At 40.0% G+C, this 16,519-nt stretch overlaps 1 protein-coding gene across 2 annotated transcripts in view; it reads left to right on the top strand.

The window, feature by feature from the left end:
- BRCA1 (BRCA1 DNA repair associated) overlaps nucleotides 1-15,758 on the top strand; it is a 47,982-nt gene extending 32,224 nt beyond the window's left edge. For both annotated transcript variants that reach the window (XM_034756070.1, XM_034756071.1), the window contains exons 17-24: nucleotides 372-459; nucleotides 2,030-2,107; nucleotides 2,403-2,443; nucleotides 6,496-6,579; nucleotides 9,786-9,840; nucleotides 12,723-12,796; nucleotides 13,358-13,418; nucleotides 14,535-15,758. In XM_034756070.1, the coding sequence (XP_034611961.1) occupies nucleotides 372-459; nucleotides 2,030-2,107; nucleotides 2,403-2,443; nucleotides 6,496-6,579; nucleotides 9,786-9,840; nucleotides 12,723-12,796; nucleotides 13,358-13,418; nucleotides 14,535-14,641 (588 nt within the window). In that variant the 3' untranslated portion in view covers nucleotides 14,642-15,758. The remainder of the gene's footprint in view (nucleotides 1-371; nucleotides 460-2,029; nucleotides 2,108-2,402; nucleotides 2,444-6,495; nucleotides 6,580-9,785; nucleotides 9,841-12,722; nucleotides 12,797-13,357; nucleotides 13,419-14,534) is intronic.
- Nucleotides 15,759-16,519: the final 761 nt, after the last annotated feature.

The following is a 16,519-nucleotide window of genomic DNA, read 5'->3' as shown; positions in this document are numbered from 1 at the left end:
TAACTGCAGCACGTGTTTCCATTTCACTTAGTTCATAAATTACTGATTGATCTGAATTATAGTATAGTAGGGTATTGCTTTACTTAAGTTTATGTAAGCCAATCAAATAATTTCTGTTATTAAAAGCAAAATGAACGTCATTTTTGAAGTAATGGTTGTATCTGTGTGCCTGTTGGCATAGAATTTCTCCATTTTGTTTCAAAGTACCTCTCCACTGTATGTTGTATTTACAACTTCCATTGACATATATTTAATTTCTCAGACGTATTAGAAAGCTAATCTTGTAATGTGGAAACTCTTATTCAAAGCCAGAGATGTCTAATGTTCTAATTAAATCAATTCTTTCTAATTCAATATTTATTTGTTTTCAGTTACTGGTGCAGAAGTTTGCCAGGAAAACCCAGAGCACTTTATCTAATCAAATTACTGAAGGAACAACCCATGTCATAATGAAAACAGGTGTGTTGGAAGCTCTGTGAACAAACCAGATATTTAATGCCACATAAAACACTAACTCCAGGCTAAACAAAGAGCACATTGACGGTCATTAAGCATGATGGTCTGAAGGTGTTTGATTAGGATGTGGGATTTAGAGTTCACTGCTTTTTTATTCTGTATCAGAGTTTGTGTGATCCCAAGTCTAAACTAAAATTTGACCCATCTGTCTTTTATTCCATTTCATGGAGTCCAGATGAGAAGTTTCTATTTTGGCTGCTTGTTTATATGGTATCATTGACGTGGTTACAACTAGAATTTGAAATTGATATATCATTATGATGAGCGATTGATGTCATGTCATGCCTGTAAATTTAAGAAGGTGTCAGCAGTACTTTAGATAATTCACAACCAACCAAAGGGAGAGCAAGACATTTCCTTCTTACAGCATCCTTTGTTTTTGTTTTTAAAAAGCTCACTTAAATTCTTTCTCAAAAATCCAAATAGTCTGATGTAATCAAAAACAGACCAAAACTGAATTTTATTTGGCTTTCTAATAGTAGCTGAGAAAACCAATGGAGGCCATACTTCCATTGGAACAAAGTAACAGTGTTGCAAGATCACATTAGCTTCAGAAAGTAAAAGATGTAACTTTTTTTTTTTTTTAATTATGGCACTTAAATTGATTTTTGTTCTTTAGTAGAGCTCACTCATCTCTCTTAAAGACTTGAATAAACTTTATATAAACTTTAGTACCAGAACAGCTTCAGATTTTACAAATGCAAATCAAACTCTTAACTGATTAGCATAAGATTGATTGATTGGTTTTCAAGAAGGCATCAAACCTCTCCGTTCACATTTGTTACTCAAAATTTAAAATGACTTGGCATAGGTTAGTTTTAAACTCTTTACTAAAACTATTTTATCAGCAGATGTTAAACAAAAAACTTGAAAAATTAAACTGTAAAGTATTTTATGAGCTACTGCTGTTAGTTGATCTGCTGTGTTACAGGATTTAGTTATTTATAATATTAAAATAACCTACTCTGTCCTCAGTTTTCTTCATAGGAACATTTCAAAATTCTTCAAGATCCAGAAGTGACTCTTCTTACCAGTTTAAAAAAATGATGTAGAAAGGGAAAAAAGTCTTCATCATTTTTAATCCATTAAATCCTCAACATACTCTTTTTGCCCTCTCCTTATGAAAGCTGGTGAGGAAGTCACAAGGGGAAAATCTGGAGGGTTTGAATATTTCACTTGCATACAAATTCAGAGTCTTATATTTTTTGCCTTTCCAACATCTCTGAGCCCAATTCAATAGGAAACATGGGCTGGAGGGAGAGGTGTACAGTCAGAGACTCTCCACTGACTACCATACTAGATTCCTCCCTTTGAGCAGACCCAGGAGGGGGCAGTGTTAGGACATTGGTACTTTAAACCCCCTTGAAAGTGCGTTCGTCAACCGTGTCATTGGGTAGTATGTGTTTTTCTGGCGGTGTATCACTTTAAATATGAATCAACTTTCAAAGTTGCTTTACTTTATCTAGATGGCAAAACTGAGAGAGATCCCAGTATATTTCTACTTAATCTGCAGATATGGAGCTAGTGTGTGAGCGGACACTGAAGTACTTTCTGGGCATTGCAGGAAGAAAATGGGTAGTTAGCTATGAATGTAAGTATAATACTCTTTGGAGCAGCTATGTGTCCCGTCATCCCCGGTTTCCTAACACCACCTACTTTATATTTCATATTTAACATATTTTAGCATCTGGTATTTTTCAGAGTACCATCTGAATATTTAGACATTTAACGATAACACTCAGCTTCTTTTTTTTTTTTAAGTATCCATTGCTTCATTCAAATAACTGTAAGTGATTTCTCCCAAAGAAATACTTTCTCTTCATAATTAGACTGTTGGTGCTGATCCTGCCTGATTTAATGTGTTCTTCTCTGCTCTTTTTGTTTAGGGATTGTTCAGTCTTTTAAGGAAGGAAGGATACTTGATGAGGTGGGTCTGATGTCTTAAGAGTGAAATGCAAAATACGTCCATTGCACTAGCGTCCAGACACTACGGCAATGAGCATATTAATCATGTCTGAGACAGAAACAGGAATTAAATATTTGAAACTGAAAATTAGTTGGTGGTGTTTGGGACAGAGGAGAATTTGGCATAGGACCAGAGTGAGGCTTCTAGGCCGTACCAAGAAATGTCACTCAAATCCACAGTTCTGCAGAATGCAGGTATTCCATGCTGCTGAACAAAGAGCCTCCCCTCTGATATTTTCTTGACCTTTTGTGTAGCAACGGTTCCAAAGATAAAATATGACTGTTGATGTTGGCAAATGCAGGGTGGAGGTAATTACCTGCTGTGTGTATGAAAGAATAATGTTGGAACACAACCACGTCCAAGCTCTTGCACTTAATTAACTGATCTATAGCCAACTACTGAAAACTTCCCATTGCAGCATCTTCTAACTTTGTAGTGCAGATAGCTATCTGAGACTAGAGCATGGATTAGGTGATATCTGCCTCTCTATGTATGGTGCTCAGATTTTCTGCCGCAGGCACAGATTTTTGCAGAACCTTGCATAAGGAACAGAAGAGTGGCTGTAATGGGTGGGACCAAAGGTCCATCTAGCCCAGTATCCTGTCTTCTGACAGTGGCCAGTGCCAGATGCTTCAGAGGGAATGAACAGGACAGGGTAATTTCAAGTGATCCATCCCATCTTCTGGCAGTTGGAAGTTTAGTGACACCTGGAGCATTGGGCTGCATCACTGACCATCTTGGCTAATAGCCATTGATGGACCTATCCTCCAGGAATTTACCTAATTCTGTTTTAAACCCAGTTATACCTTTTGGCCTTCACAAAATCCCATTGCTGTGAGTTCCATAAGGTGACTGCGTGTTGTGTGAAGAGATACTTCACAAACTTCGGACCAGTGCAAAATTTCATAGTTTTGATGAGTAGAAATGGATGTCTTGCTTCCGCTCCACCCTCAGCTTCTCTGGTCAAAAACCCTAGGCTAGCATCTAAAGCCAAAGGAGAAGAAAAAACTGTACTAATCCCATAAACTCTCTGGGAGACTTCATCATTCTCCAGCTGGGTCCTACTTTACCCTTTATGGAGGCTCCTGAAACTCTGGTCTCTCCAGCCAATGATATGGGGCATCTACTGGATGCCCTTCGGTCTCAATTAATCTTCTGTTTCCAGCAATGTGAGAGGGGTTTTCAGGACAGATTCAGTCTCCCTCATTATGGAAACAACTACATAAGTCTGAAGTTGGGTGAAAATATGAGTTTATTTATTTATTTATTAATTCTCTGCCAGTTCTGCATAGAAATCTATGAAGGAGCTTTCTTAAAGTACTGAATAATAGACGATTGATTGAGACACAGATGCAGGCCCAAGATTATCAAATAAAGCATTGTATTTACTATTAATCTAAATGGCAAGTGAATGCTTTGAAATAAAATAGATGTTGAAAATTAAATAAATTAAGTTCTAGAGGTTATGTACTGATAGTTAATTTCTCCTGAATGAGATTTGCCTCTATCAACTGACTGCTGTTCTTCTGAGTCAGTTCAATGTGTTGAATAGAATTTGATTAGTATTTTTTTTTTAAAGAAACATTAATGTGATTAAGCTGCAGGATTCATAGATTCAAAGCCTAGAAAGGACCGCTGTGATCACTTAGCCTGACCTCCTGTGTAACATAGGCCATAGAACTTTCCCACAATGATTCCTAGACCACATCTTCTTTTAGAAGAATATCCAGTCTTGATTTAAAAATTGCCAGTGATGGAGAATCTACCCTGACCCTTGGTTGATTACTTACCTGTTATAAATGTACACCTTACTTCAGCTTCCAGCCATTGGATCATGTTATATCTTTCTCTGCTAGATTGAAGAGCCTATTATTAAATATTTGTTTCCCATGTAGATACTTATAGACTTAGGTTAGATAAATGTCTATCAGGGATGGTCTAGACAGTATTTGGTCCTGCCATGCGGGCAGGGGACTGGACTCGATGACCTCTTGAGGTCCCTTCCAGTCCTATAATCTATGAATCTATGAATTAATTAAGTTGTCCCTTAACCTTTTCTTTGTTAAGCTAAATAGATTGAGTTCTTTGAGTTCATCGCTATAAGGCATGTTTTCTAATCCTTTAATCATTCTCATGGCTCTTCTCTGAACCCTCTCCAATTTATTAACATCCTTCTTGAATTGTTGGCATCAGAACTTGCCACAATGTTCCAGCAGTGGTCATACCAGTTCCAAATATAGAGGTAAAATAACCACTCTACTCCTATACAAGATTCCCCTGTGATCATGAGATGCATAAATATTAGCTCTTTTGGCCACAGCGTCACACTGGGAGCTCATGTTTAACTGATTATCCACCACAACCCCCACATCTTTTTCAGAGTCACTGTTTCCCAGGGTAGTCTCCCAGCCTGTCAGTATGGCCTACATTCTTTGTTCCTACATGTATACATTGATATTTAGCCATATTAAAACACACATTATTTGCTTGCACAGTTTACCCAGTGATCCAGATCACTCTGAATCAGTGACCTGTCCTCTTTGTTATTTACCACACTCCCAATTTTTGTGTCATCTGCAAACTTCATTAGTGATGATTTTGTGTTCTCTTCCAGGTCTTTAATAAAAATGTTAAATAGCATAGGGCCACGAACAGATCCCTGCAGGACTCCACTGGAAATGCACCTGCTCAGTGATGATTCCCATTTACAGTTAAATTTTGAGACCTATCAGTTAGCCAGTTTTTTAATCCATTTAATTGTGCCATGTTCATTTTATTTCATTCTAGCATTTTAATCATAATGTTGTGTGGTACCAAGTCAAACACATTATAGAAATCTAAGTATATTACATCAACACTATTACCTTTATCAACCAGATTTATAATCTCATAAAAAAAAAAGGTATCAGGTTAGTTTGAGTGGTTCTAGTTTCCATAAACTCAGGGTGATTTGCATTAATTACATTACTCTGTTTTCATTCTTTATTAATTGAGTCTCATACAACTGCTCTTTTATCTTGCCTGGGATTGATGTCAGGCTGACCTGCCTGTAATGACCTAGGTCATCTCATTTAGCCTTTTAAAAAATTGGTACATTAGCTGTCTTCCAGTTTCCTGGAACTTGCCCAGTGTGCCGAGACTTACTGAAAATCAACATTCACGTTCCAGCAAGCTCCTCAGTCAGCTCTTTTAAAATTCTTGGATGCAAGTTATCTGGACCTGCTGATTTAAAAATATTGAGCAGTAGTTTCTGTTTGGTATCTTGGGAGGATGTTAGTGGAATGGAAAGAGTGTTCTCACCATATGGTAAGACTAGATCATCTGGTTTTTCCCCAAATACGGAACAGAAATATTTACTGAACACTTCTTCTTTTTCTGCATTATCAGTGATGATTCTACTATTTCCATCTAGTAATGGTCCAATACCATTGGTAGCATTCTTTTTGTTCCTAATATATTTTAAAAATTATTTCTAATTGTCCTTAACTCTGCTGGCTGTAAATTTCTTCTTGTGTCCCTTTGCTTCCCTTATCAATTTTTCTACAATTTCTAACTTCTGATGTATAGGCAATTGGAGAATTTCTCCTCTACCACTGCTAGGAGCCTGGGTAGCAAACGAGGAATTGGAATTGCTCTCTTTTTTTTTTTTTTTTTTTTTTTAAGCATAAATTCAATCTAATTGGTATTACTGAAATCTTGGTGGGACGAGTCTCACAATTGGAATGTTAAAATCAAGGACCAAATGAAGGACAGGGGGTGGGGGAATGGCATTCTATGTCAAAAATAGCATTACTGGTTACCGAGTCACTGATAACTCGGAAGAAATTTATCCTGAATGCTTGAATGTTCTAACTGTTAATGGACAATGCTTTTTAGTCAGTTTTCTGCATGTGTTTGTTGTAAGGTTTCCAGTTTCTGAAATCTGAGAGCCGTTTCCTGCCTTGGCCCAATGGGCTCACCATGCCGGCTCACTTTTCTGTCTCTGACTTCTGATTATTTATATTATCTTCCAGTACGACTTTGAAGTGAGAGGAGATGTGATCAATGGGAGAAACCACCAAGGCCCTAAAAGAGCTAGACGATCCCAGGCTGGAAAGGTATAGGCACATCAGCATAAGAAACCATTCATAGCTGTCAGAAGAATCCCATTCTATATAAACTGTTGTTTATGATGCCAGCTGAATAGCTGAAATATTTTTAAATTGTCTTTTAGCCTCCCATGAAATCAAATGTACAGAATTGTACATAACGGTGTAGTTGGCTCTGTCTCTGCAGTGCTGCTCCTAGAGCTTGCCAGTCATGCAACAGAAATATTCAAATGTTTTTGCATACAATGAGTGAATTACATCTTTTATAATACAGGTGTGGGCTGGCTCAAAGGAAGTGCTCTGCTAAAGAGACAGCTTCCCAGGGAGCTATTTGCAATCCCTCTGCCTGATTAAGAATCAGTGTTGATAGGTTCTGAAGGGAGATCCTATCATCCTTCTACAGAAAGTAGAATGAGTGCGATACAAGACATGTTTTTGCAGGCAGGGTGAATTTTAACTAAAAATATGGGTAGGTGATCCTCTGGGCTCTGGGAAATGGAGGCCTGGGGGAAGGAAAAGGTATAACCAATTTATGCTAATTCTCATCTAGAAGAAACAGGCAATGTTTCCATTGATCACCTGCTGTTTAACCTCTGAAACTTTCTCTCTGTACATGAAACTCTGTTCCCATGATTTAAGCGTAGGGGTTATTTTTTTAAGATAGTTATTTATATTCTGTGTGTAGGGACCTTTTGACTAAACTGCTACAGAAAACAGTTTGCAGAGTGATGGAATTGTAAAATACTAAATGTCATGCTGTCTTGCCACTGCAGTAGGAAAGAAATGGGTTTGTACAAAACCAAATCTCAAAATGATAAATGTTGTGTATTCTTGGGTTTAGGGCTGTGTTCAAATTGCACTTCAGCTGTTACAAAAAGTGCAGCAAATTTGAAAATTTCTCTCTCATTTATCGAATCTAGGTGTTCATTATCTTCAAGGTCCTGTGCAAATAGTCTGTGACCTTAAAATGTTTCAGGCATAATTGGTTGCTGTTTCACACCACATTGTTTATGCCATCAGATGAGACCCCAATCATCTAAGTTTGGGGAAAGCCCAGCTCTTATCCTGGAACCACATGGGTTTTTCCTCAAGCTCCTTCCCATTAACATTTGCCATTGTGGTACCAACCCCTCCAGTTGGCTGGGGAAATGTGCCGTGTTCTCATAGAATGGCAGTAATAATGCTCTGTGTGACTGCCCTTAGAAGGATGGCAGAGCTATCAGCTGGAAACAGTCTGTCTCCACTAGGCTGGAGAATGAGAAGCCAGAGGTTCTCTCTTGAATTGAATCCTACTGCACAGGAGAGAGAGAGAGAGAGGCAATTCATCCCTGATCTCCCCCCCACACACACACTTAGTTATACATGCACGTGCAATGCACTTATTTGGAGACCTTTCTCACCTTGCTCTCTGGTTAGCGTGTTTGGTAATATTCATTAAGAAACTGTAAATACAAGAATAACCTTTAACAAGATACAAGACTTCATACAATGTTCCTCTCCTTTTTGTAACAATTGCCAAACTCGAGTGTTAAGCCTAAAGAAACTCCAGCTTTATCCATTTTTATAGCATATGGGTTGCTTTGTGGAGCAGCAGTGTCTTGTATAGTTCTCTGGGCTGGCACTTCTGGGAAGCAGCAGTAGAAGGAGAAAAATAAAAATAAATGAAAAGCAAGATGTAATATGCATGTACTGTAGAAAGAGTGTGCTCTTCAGTCTTTGCCAGCAATATAATTGATTTTTTTCTTTTCGCTCCTATAGGAGCTAAAATAATATTTTTCAATTCTGTGGTAGCTTTCATCCCAAATTTTCAAAGTCCCATATTTTACCAATATTTGTGAACAAAGCCTTGTAACACCCTGTGAGTGTAGATAAAGATTAGCACCTCCTCAGCTGCATCTGCAATGCTGTAGGATACTGCATCCATTGAAAATGCATAGGAAATTTAGATAGTGTAATTACTCATTTTGGAAATTAAGCAGGATAGCCCTACTCTCATGAAGGATGCTATTTTAATATGATCAGAAGGGGTTTTATACCTCCTTCAGAAGATGGCATCTCTGGAAGCTCAGTGGCCCTAACATCATGTTGGATTTTTATTTCAGTGCTGACTTGGAAATAAGTGTGCCACATTCTGTTGTTAACACCACTTGTGTAGCACCTAGGTTGGATAGTTGGAAGTGTAATGATTTGGTGCATGCCTGCCTGCCTTGTGATATCTGCTGGGCTCACAACACAAGAAGGTCTGGCTACAGCTGTGCTTGTTGATTTATGATCAGTATTCTGTGATGTGTTTTCTCTGTGTGGATCAGTGTGATGTTCACACTATGCTACTTCTAAATCTTGTGCACATTCTTGGGTGTGTTTGCTCTGACTTTCTGAGGACAACAGCACTGCAAGGGCTGGGCGTGGTCTGGCAACTCTTCTCGCTCCCGATTTAGAATGGTCATTGGAACTTCAAAAATCTTTAAGCAGTTATCATAAGTGTTGCAGATTTTAATTGAATGATTAAACAAGAGGGTTATGGAACAAGCATTAATTGCAAAATAGCTCTCTCCTTGACCTAATAAACCCTTTCCATAGAAAAGAAGAAACTTTATACCTTGCCTATGGGCCACTGAAGTGAGGGTGGCTGACCCAACGCTTCGTGAATGGGAATTTCTGTTTCTGAAACAATTGTTGAAATAATTCTAGCAGATCTCAAAAAATGTATTGTAGGCATGATCAATTTCTACTGTCCATGAGCAATGCAACATAGAATGTCAGTTTTAAATTAACCAGCTAGCAGTGAGGAAATCCATTGATGTTCAAGCTGCAAGCATAACAAATCAGATAAGTGAGGGGTGTATTTTCCAAAATATAGACTGTGATCTTATATATATTAGCATAAAGTCATATACCAAAGTCCTAGGAACTAACATTTCCCAGAGTATACCTGTATACTGTTGTGCAGGGGTCTCCAGTGCTTTCATTCTTCAGACAACTTCATGAGAGAGAGATTCCTCTTCCAGTCCCAACCGTCCCCTGCTTGGTTGTCAAAACATTTAATTTGTGGACTACCAGGAAGAGTTTACTGCACCACAGCTGCTTCACAGAGCATAGCTTGAGAATCCCAACCATAGAGGGACCTCATACATCACTCTAATACAAACATTTCATTGAATATCTGTTCTGCCCTGGAACCACTACCCTCTGTTCACGTGTGCCTTGTTTTTCAGCTCTTCAAAGACTTTGAGATCTGTTGCTATGGACCTTTCACCGATATGCGCACAGGTGAGGGGTTCTGGATTAAGGGAATTTACTGTCATTTCTAGAATCCACAGAAAATATCTGCAGTGGCCATTGCAAATTCTCCAGAATTGTTGCCTTTGCTGGCCCTTTCATGGAGACCCACCTTTTAGGGCTATTTAATCTGCAATTTACAGTATAGCACAATGAAACATGCACTAGGTGTTTTTCTCCAGTTTTATCTCCTTAACTCACAAAATGCTGCTTGACTTTTAAAAAAAAGTTTGGATGCAATTCTTTGTTTTCGGGGAAAGCTCATCATACCATGATATGCAGTCTGTCCTCTGCTGATCTCTGGAGAATTCCATCTCTGTGTTGGTGACATACGGATGGCACAAAATAGAATAAGATTTGGCTTTACAGAACACTTTTCATCTTGGAAGTCTGTCCCCAAAGCACTTGCAGGTGACTAGAGACCCCAACAAATACTGTGATGGCCGCCAAGCACGCCTTACAGCACAGAAATGCATACCATGATTTCCGAATGTAATGGTGTTTTTAATGTAAGGTGACGAACCCTACAGAAATGCCTATAGGTAAATTGAATAAAAAGGAAAGAACTAGAGCCTTGAGGAAAATATTGCATGGCGTAGGATTATGGAAAGTAAGATCTCCAAGTTCTCTAATGCCCACCTATTCCAATTAATACTCTTACCACAAGCAACAAATTAAAGCACTCGAGACCAGTTATAGCTAGAGTGCGGTTGCAGCGATGGTGTTAGAGCAGAAATATTTTATTTAAAAATTTTAAAAAAGAGTCTTGACAAATCTGGCATTTAGATTTCTTTTCCTGAATGTGGCAAGTCTCAGTCCTCTAAACTGTCAGAAATCTCAAAGGGCTGTCACCCTCAAACGGAGCTGTACTTTACGTTGCATGTAGATCCACTGAAATAAACATTACTTGTGAGGTCAGGTACTACCCAACCTGAGGTGAGGATGAAAAAGTCAGGCCTGTGTGAACAGCCCAATCAGAGAGATGGAATCTTGTCTCTCCTGGCCTCATCTGCCCAAGTGTCTGTAGAAGACTGTTCAATTCTTCTTATTACTCAGTAGGCAATTCTTAGAAGAATCTACTTAATCATGAAATTAGGCATTTCTGGCTCTGCTCCCTGATTGTCCAAAGATTTTTGCATAATGTCTCTAGGATTGCCAGGTGTCCAGTTTTCGACAGAAGCACCCAGTTGAAAAGGGACCCTGGCGATTCCAGTCAGCACTGCTGACCAGGCCGTTAAAAGTTCAGTTGGTACGGGGCTGGCAGGCTCCCTACCCGGCTCTGCGTGGCTCCCGGGAAGCAGCTGGCATGTCCCTCCAGCTCCTAGGCATAGGAATGGTCACGGGGCCTCCGTGTGCTACCCCCGCCCCGAGCACCGGCTCTGCAGCTCCCGTTGGCCAGGAACTGCAGCCAATGGGAGCTGCAGGGACAGTGCCTGTGGGTGGGGGTAGCACATGGAGCCCCCAGGCCCCCCCATGCCTAGGAGCTGGAGGGACATGCTGACTGCTTCCTGGGAGCAGCCTAAGGTAAGTGCTGCCTGGAGCCTGCACCCCTCACCGCCTCCCGCACCCCTGTCCCAGCCCTGAGCCCCTCTCCTCTCCACCACCACCCCCACTTCATACCCCTTGGCCCCAGCCCAGATCCCCCTCCTGCATCCCAACCCCCTGCCCCAGCCTGGTGAAAATGAGCGAGTGAGCAACGGAAGGAGGGGTAATGGAGTGAGCCGGGGGTGGGGCCTCAGAGAAGGGGCGGGGCAAGGGTGTTCAGTTTTCTGCCATTAGAAATGTTGGCAACCCTAAATGCATTCCCATCAGTGTCTGCCTTGGCCACGTAAAGTATTTTTAGCAGTAATCCTTCCATTCAATGTTTGACATTTTCTTTTCACATTTAAAAAAAAAAAGGCAGGCAGATGTATAAGCACCACTCTCTCTGGAAAAAGTTTATGTACTCACTGTTGAACATTTGAAGTTATTTGAGTACTTTTCTACCCTCACACACCACTCCTACCCATTATCTTCTTAACAATTGAGACAGCCACAGTGTAACTTTATCTCTTCCTAATCTTACAAAAGAGCAGTTGTGAAAAGTAAAACACTATTAAAGCCTGCAATTATGCACATAGGATAAGTAGATGAAAACGATTGCAGCTTTCTCATTAGTTTAAAGCTGCAGGTATGTGGCGTCTCTTGTGAAGACAATTAAGCAGCAAAACTTGTAGCTTAACTTTTCAGTAGTAAAAGCACATATCTTCCCATCTTTGCTCTTCATTCTCTTCCCTGCAACAAGCTCTGATTTGTCCAGTATCACGCTTATTTCTGACTGGATGAATTATCCCCACATCTCTTGACATTTACAGTAATTACCACAGCATGTGCAGTGCTCACTCTTAGTGCTGTGATGAGCAATTACAGGCTCCTCTGCTTAGGAGATTTTGTTATGTTTTTTTCATCAAGAGTTCAGCAAATTAATGGGAATTAAACACTCTGGCTAGTTTGTGTTGATCAGAAATTATCACAGATCTGTAACTTTTGATTCCAATTGTAATTTCATGCTTTGCCTCTTAAGTTAAGATGAACTGACTGGCAGCATTTTTTCCAGGGGTGTCTGTTGTCTGCCTGGGACCCTGAGGCTCCCATGGTGGTTCCCCCTGCTGAAGAACCTGGGATAGGACTATAGTAATAATTGGCCTGCACAGACTAGTAAGAGCAGGGCTCCTTGTTCTCTGCTTATGCCACAAATAAAGGGGATAAAATTATTTCACTTGTAACAACCACACTAGCAAGGTGTGGAGAACCAGGGCTGGATCTCTGACATGCTGGTCCCCAGGGCAGCGCAGTCATAATTGTAATGCAATACTTTTGTGTGACTTAATCAGGTGATCTAGAACGGATGGTGGAGCTTTGTGGCGCCTCAGTGGTGAAGCAGCCTCATCTGTTCACACACAAAGCTGTAAGTATTCAGTCATGATGGTCTAAGGTAAACTGTCCTATTGATTTCCCCCCCCCACCAATAAATACTTAGTGATTTTTGGTGCTTGTAAAAGACTGATGTATCCAGATATAGATAGAGGTAGGTGCTGTTCACGCTTCTGTGCGTGAATCAGAGTTTCATCTGTAGCAGCCCTTCTGTTCCAAGCTTGGCCTCCCCTGAGCACAGTGCCAGTAGTGCCAAGATGCATGTTGGTCTTGCTGTGTTGAGATTCACAGAGCACTGTGTACAGGCCATTTAACTCATCTCATTGGGGCTCACCTTTGGCTTTCGGGAGCAAAATGGCTCTGGTGCATTAACTTATAGCCACCAAGTCGCCCTGAATAGAAACTCTTGTAGAATATTGTTACAAAACTTAATACACTTTTTATTTTTCCTCCTCTTGACTCCTTCACTGGAGCTATGCAGTGAAGCAAAGAAATACCCAGTTATTGCTATCTGCAGACAGACGGGAAGGGTTGATTTTATGTAATACAAATAACGGTCACTATTTTTATCTTGTTTCTTATCTTGAAATCCTAGAACTCTACTGCTGTAATAGTTGTTCAGCCTGATGCTTGGCTCGAAAACGCAGGGTACAGAGGTAAGATTATATGGAACTATGGATTGCTTTGTCGTGCACATCGTGAGTGCCTTATGATTCCACTGGTTTGGGTAATAAAATAGTAGTAGGTTTCTATAAAGGAAGCAGAATGAAGTCCTGTTATGTTTGGAATTGGGAGCACATCCTACATTTCAAAACAGACACAGTTGGTCATTCAAACTTTGTTTACTCTCAAGATAGGTAAGGGAAAAGTCCTGAGAGATGGTTTGCCAGGCAGTCTCCTAGCCTGATGTGTAGTAGGAAGGTTGTGATGAAATGTGAATGTAAATATGCACTAAAATAAACTGCCAGTCCATGTATCCTGCATGTCTCCAGAGTCGGGTTTAGCTGAAATCTATCCCTGGCAGCAGGGCTACTTTCTAAAATTTACAGAGTTTAGGAGAGGCTTTGCGTTGTAGAGACCAGTGAGATCTAGTAGAAAACCTCAGCTGAGACAAAGAACACCCAGCAATAAGCGGCCAACAATCTTCCTTTCCCAACCATTCAAGCACCAGTACCCCAACCCCAAAATAAAATATAAAAACCTCACTTATCTCTGGCCATCCACCCCACTTATTTAAAAAAGACACAGCCCCCTTGGCATTCAGCCTTCTGGGCAGTGGTTGGGACAAGAGGATCTCTTAGTTTCTTTCTCTCCCCACCTCACCTAAACTGAAAAATGGATCTAACCTGGGAGCATTTTAATGCCACAAACACCCTTTTGTGCCATCCTCCCCTATGAGTGTGTCCTCACATGTCTAGAAACATGACCCACACACTGAATGTGTGTGTGCATGGAGAAACTTGAGAGTCTGTGATTTGGAAATCCTTTAGCGATGCTTATCAAAGACTGCTCCGCTCTCTTACCTTTATTAGTCTCTCTTGTATGGCAGTTTAAAGAGTTCCTGTGTAGATACTGGCAGTTTGTCAAGTGGCCATGAAACAGCTGCATTTTATGCAATGTCAGGACGTGTAGAGTAGTAGCCACCATGTAACTGATTTGAAATGATATTTTGAACACTGTTAATGAAAATAATGCTGAAATAGAATAGCTCACAATCTGAATCTCACCCTGACCTGCAGATATTATTTTATCATTCATATTTTGTTTTGCAGCAATCCAACAGAAGTGTACTGCCGTGGTGACCCGAGAGTGGGTTTTAGACAGCGTTGCATGCTATGAGTGCCAGGAGTTTGATACCTACCTTGTCTCCCAGTCATGATGGTGCTGCTGCTCTTCTGTTCCCATTGCTCAGAAATCCTTATCAGTGCAGGCACTTAAGGACCAGGTATTTTTAGAATATCTTGTACACCATGTGTCATTAATAAGCAATGTTGTTTCAAGACAAATTATCCAAAGTTTTACTTAAATCAGCACAAAAATATTTAATTCTGCCTTTGCACCATAAAAGTTGCTTAACTGCTACTGTTTAAAGACTGTAAAACTTCTTGCTCAAAGTAGCCCTATAAAATGTATGTAAAGTGAGTCAAACACATCTGTCACCTATCAGGGATTTAAAGCCCGACCTCCAAAGAGAAACACTGATGCATTATTTACCACCCCAGCCAGGTCCTGACTATTTACTCCAGGATGTTTTGGAAACATAACTATTTACAAGAGTTATATGGAGCTTGGGGCTTGAATTAACTCAGCAGTGCAAGTATCATTTATCTCCCTGATTTTTGCTTGCATAAATACCCGCTATATAGCGCTTATACCAACACACTAAAATATAATCGTTTTGGGATCAGTGGTACATCAACTCGTTTTATTCTGGACCATGGAAAAAGCTGTTTTGAAAATAGTACAAACAGCTCTTTTGTTGTTAGTTGGCACTTAACACACAATTTCTCTATCCTAAAAACTTATCTACAAGAAAGAGCCTAAAAAAAGAAGCCAACTTAACCAACAGTCACTAACAAGTTAAAGTAAATCAGTCCTTAACCTCTATTAGTGATTGCTTTGTGATAATTTTAGTTCTATATGAGAGTATTTGTAGCATCCTGATGTAGTAGTGAACAAGATGCATTGTCACATCCCTGCTACCTATAATAAGCCCTAAAAAACTCTTTGATCCTAATACTTCATGCCTGCAAAATGAGAGGTCACAAGGAGAAAACATATTGCTTTTGCCTGTTGCCAAGGAATCCACCTTCATAAATAATATTGTACTTTCAGAACAGAAAGAGAAACTGTTTTCATAAAGTTATATTTTTAAAAAATTGTTTATAGTACAGTTCAAAGAATTGTTTGATACAATGACCTGCAGTAGGCTGATCTAGAATATTTGTATAAAGTATATTTGTAAATGTTAGAATATTCAAAGCAAATAAATGTGACTGGCAAGTATTTTCCTTAGTTGTGCAGCTCTCTGGGTGTGAATCAGCCATTCAGCCTTGGCACTGAGACCCCTATGGAAATATTTCTAAAGTCTAATCTCCTGGTGATGGGGGGAGGTGGAGGAGGAGGCCAGCTGGAAGAGATTTTATAATTATAAATTGGAATTTCAGAGCTGGAGACACAATTGTATGTAGGTTCCATCAGAATGAGAAGCAGATGTGTTATCAAGTGTCAAACACAGGCAGATGTAGTCTAGCTAGGGCTTACTACCAGTAGGATGAGTGCTGGGAGCATTTGCCTCAATCTGCTTATATTGCTGTTTTTCCTTTTTTTGGTTCCTTTTTCAAGCTTGTGTGACGGTATTTCATAACTGTCACGGCTGCTCAGCACAGCCTCACCTTCAGGCTGACATTCCTCTTATCTCTGGAGTCCACATTGGCTTTTTTATCTACCTTTCAAAAGATTATAGCTATCGGGGTAAATGTTGCCTGCTAGATGAGAGGGAAAGGCCGAGCCCCTCTCGCAGCTGCCACTGTGAAATTGTTCCTCTGATCTGGACACGAGAGTTGTCCTTTCCAGGAGGTAATGTAATAGTTCCTGCTAGATTATTGTCAATAGGCACAATACGTGTGACGCTGTCCTCCTCCCTCCATGAAAAGCTGCTGTACAGGTGACAAGGTCTCTGGAAGCTGTTTCTAAGCAGAACCATGTGCAAATTTTGCATAGTAATCTGCATCCGAGTTAAGCTTTAAGTGAAAAG

Source organism: Trachemys scripta, chromosome 23 (genome assembly GCF_013100865.1).
Source record: "Trachemys scripta elegans isolate TJP31775 chromosome 23, CAS_Tse_1.0, whole genome shotgun sequence".
In the NCBI taxonomy this organism is placed as follows: domain Eukaryota; kingdom Metazoa; phylum Chordata; order Testudines; family Emydidae; genus Trachemys; species Trachemys scripta.
The sequence above is the reverse complement of the archived record's forward strand: the minus strand, read 5'-3'. Positions and strand labels throughout refer to the sequence as shown.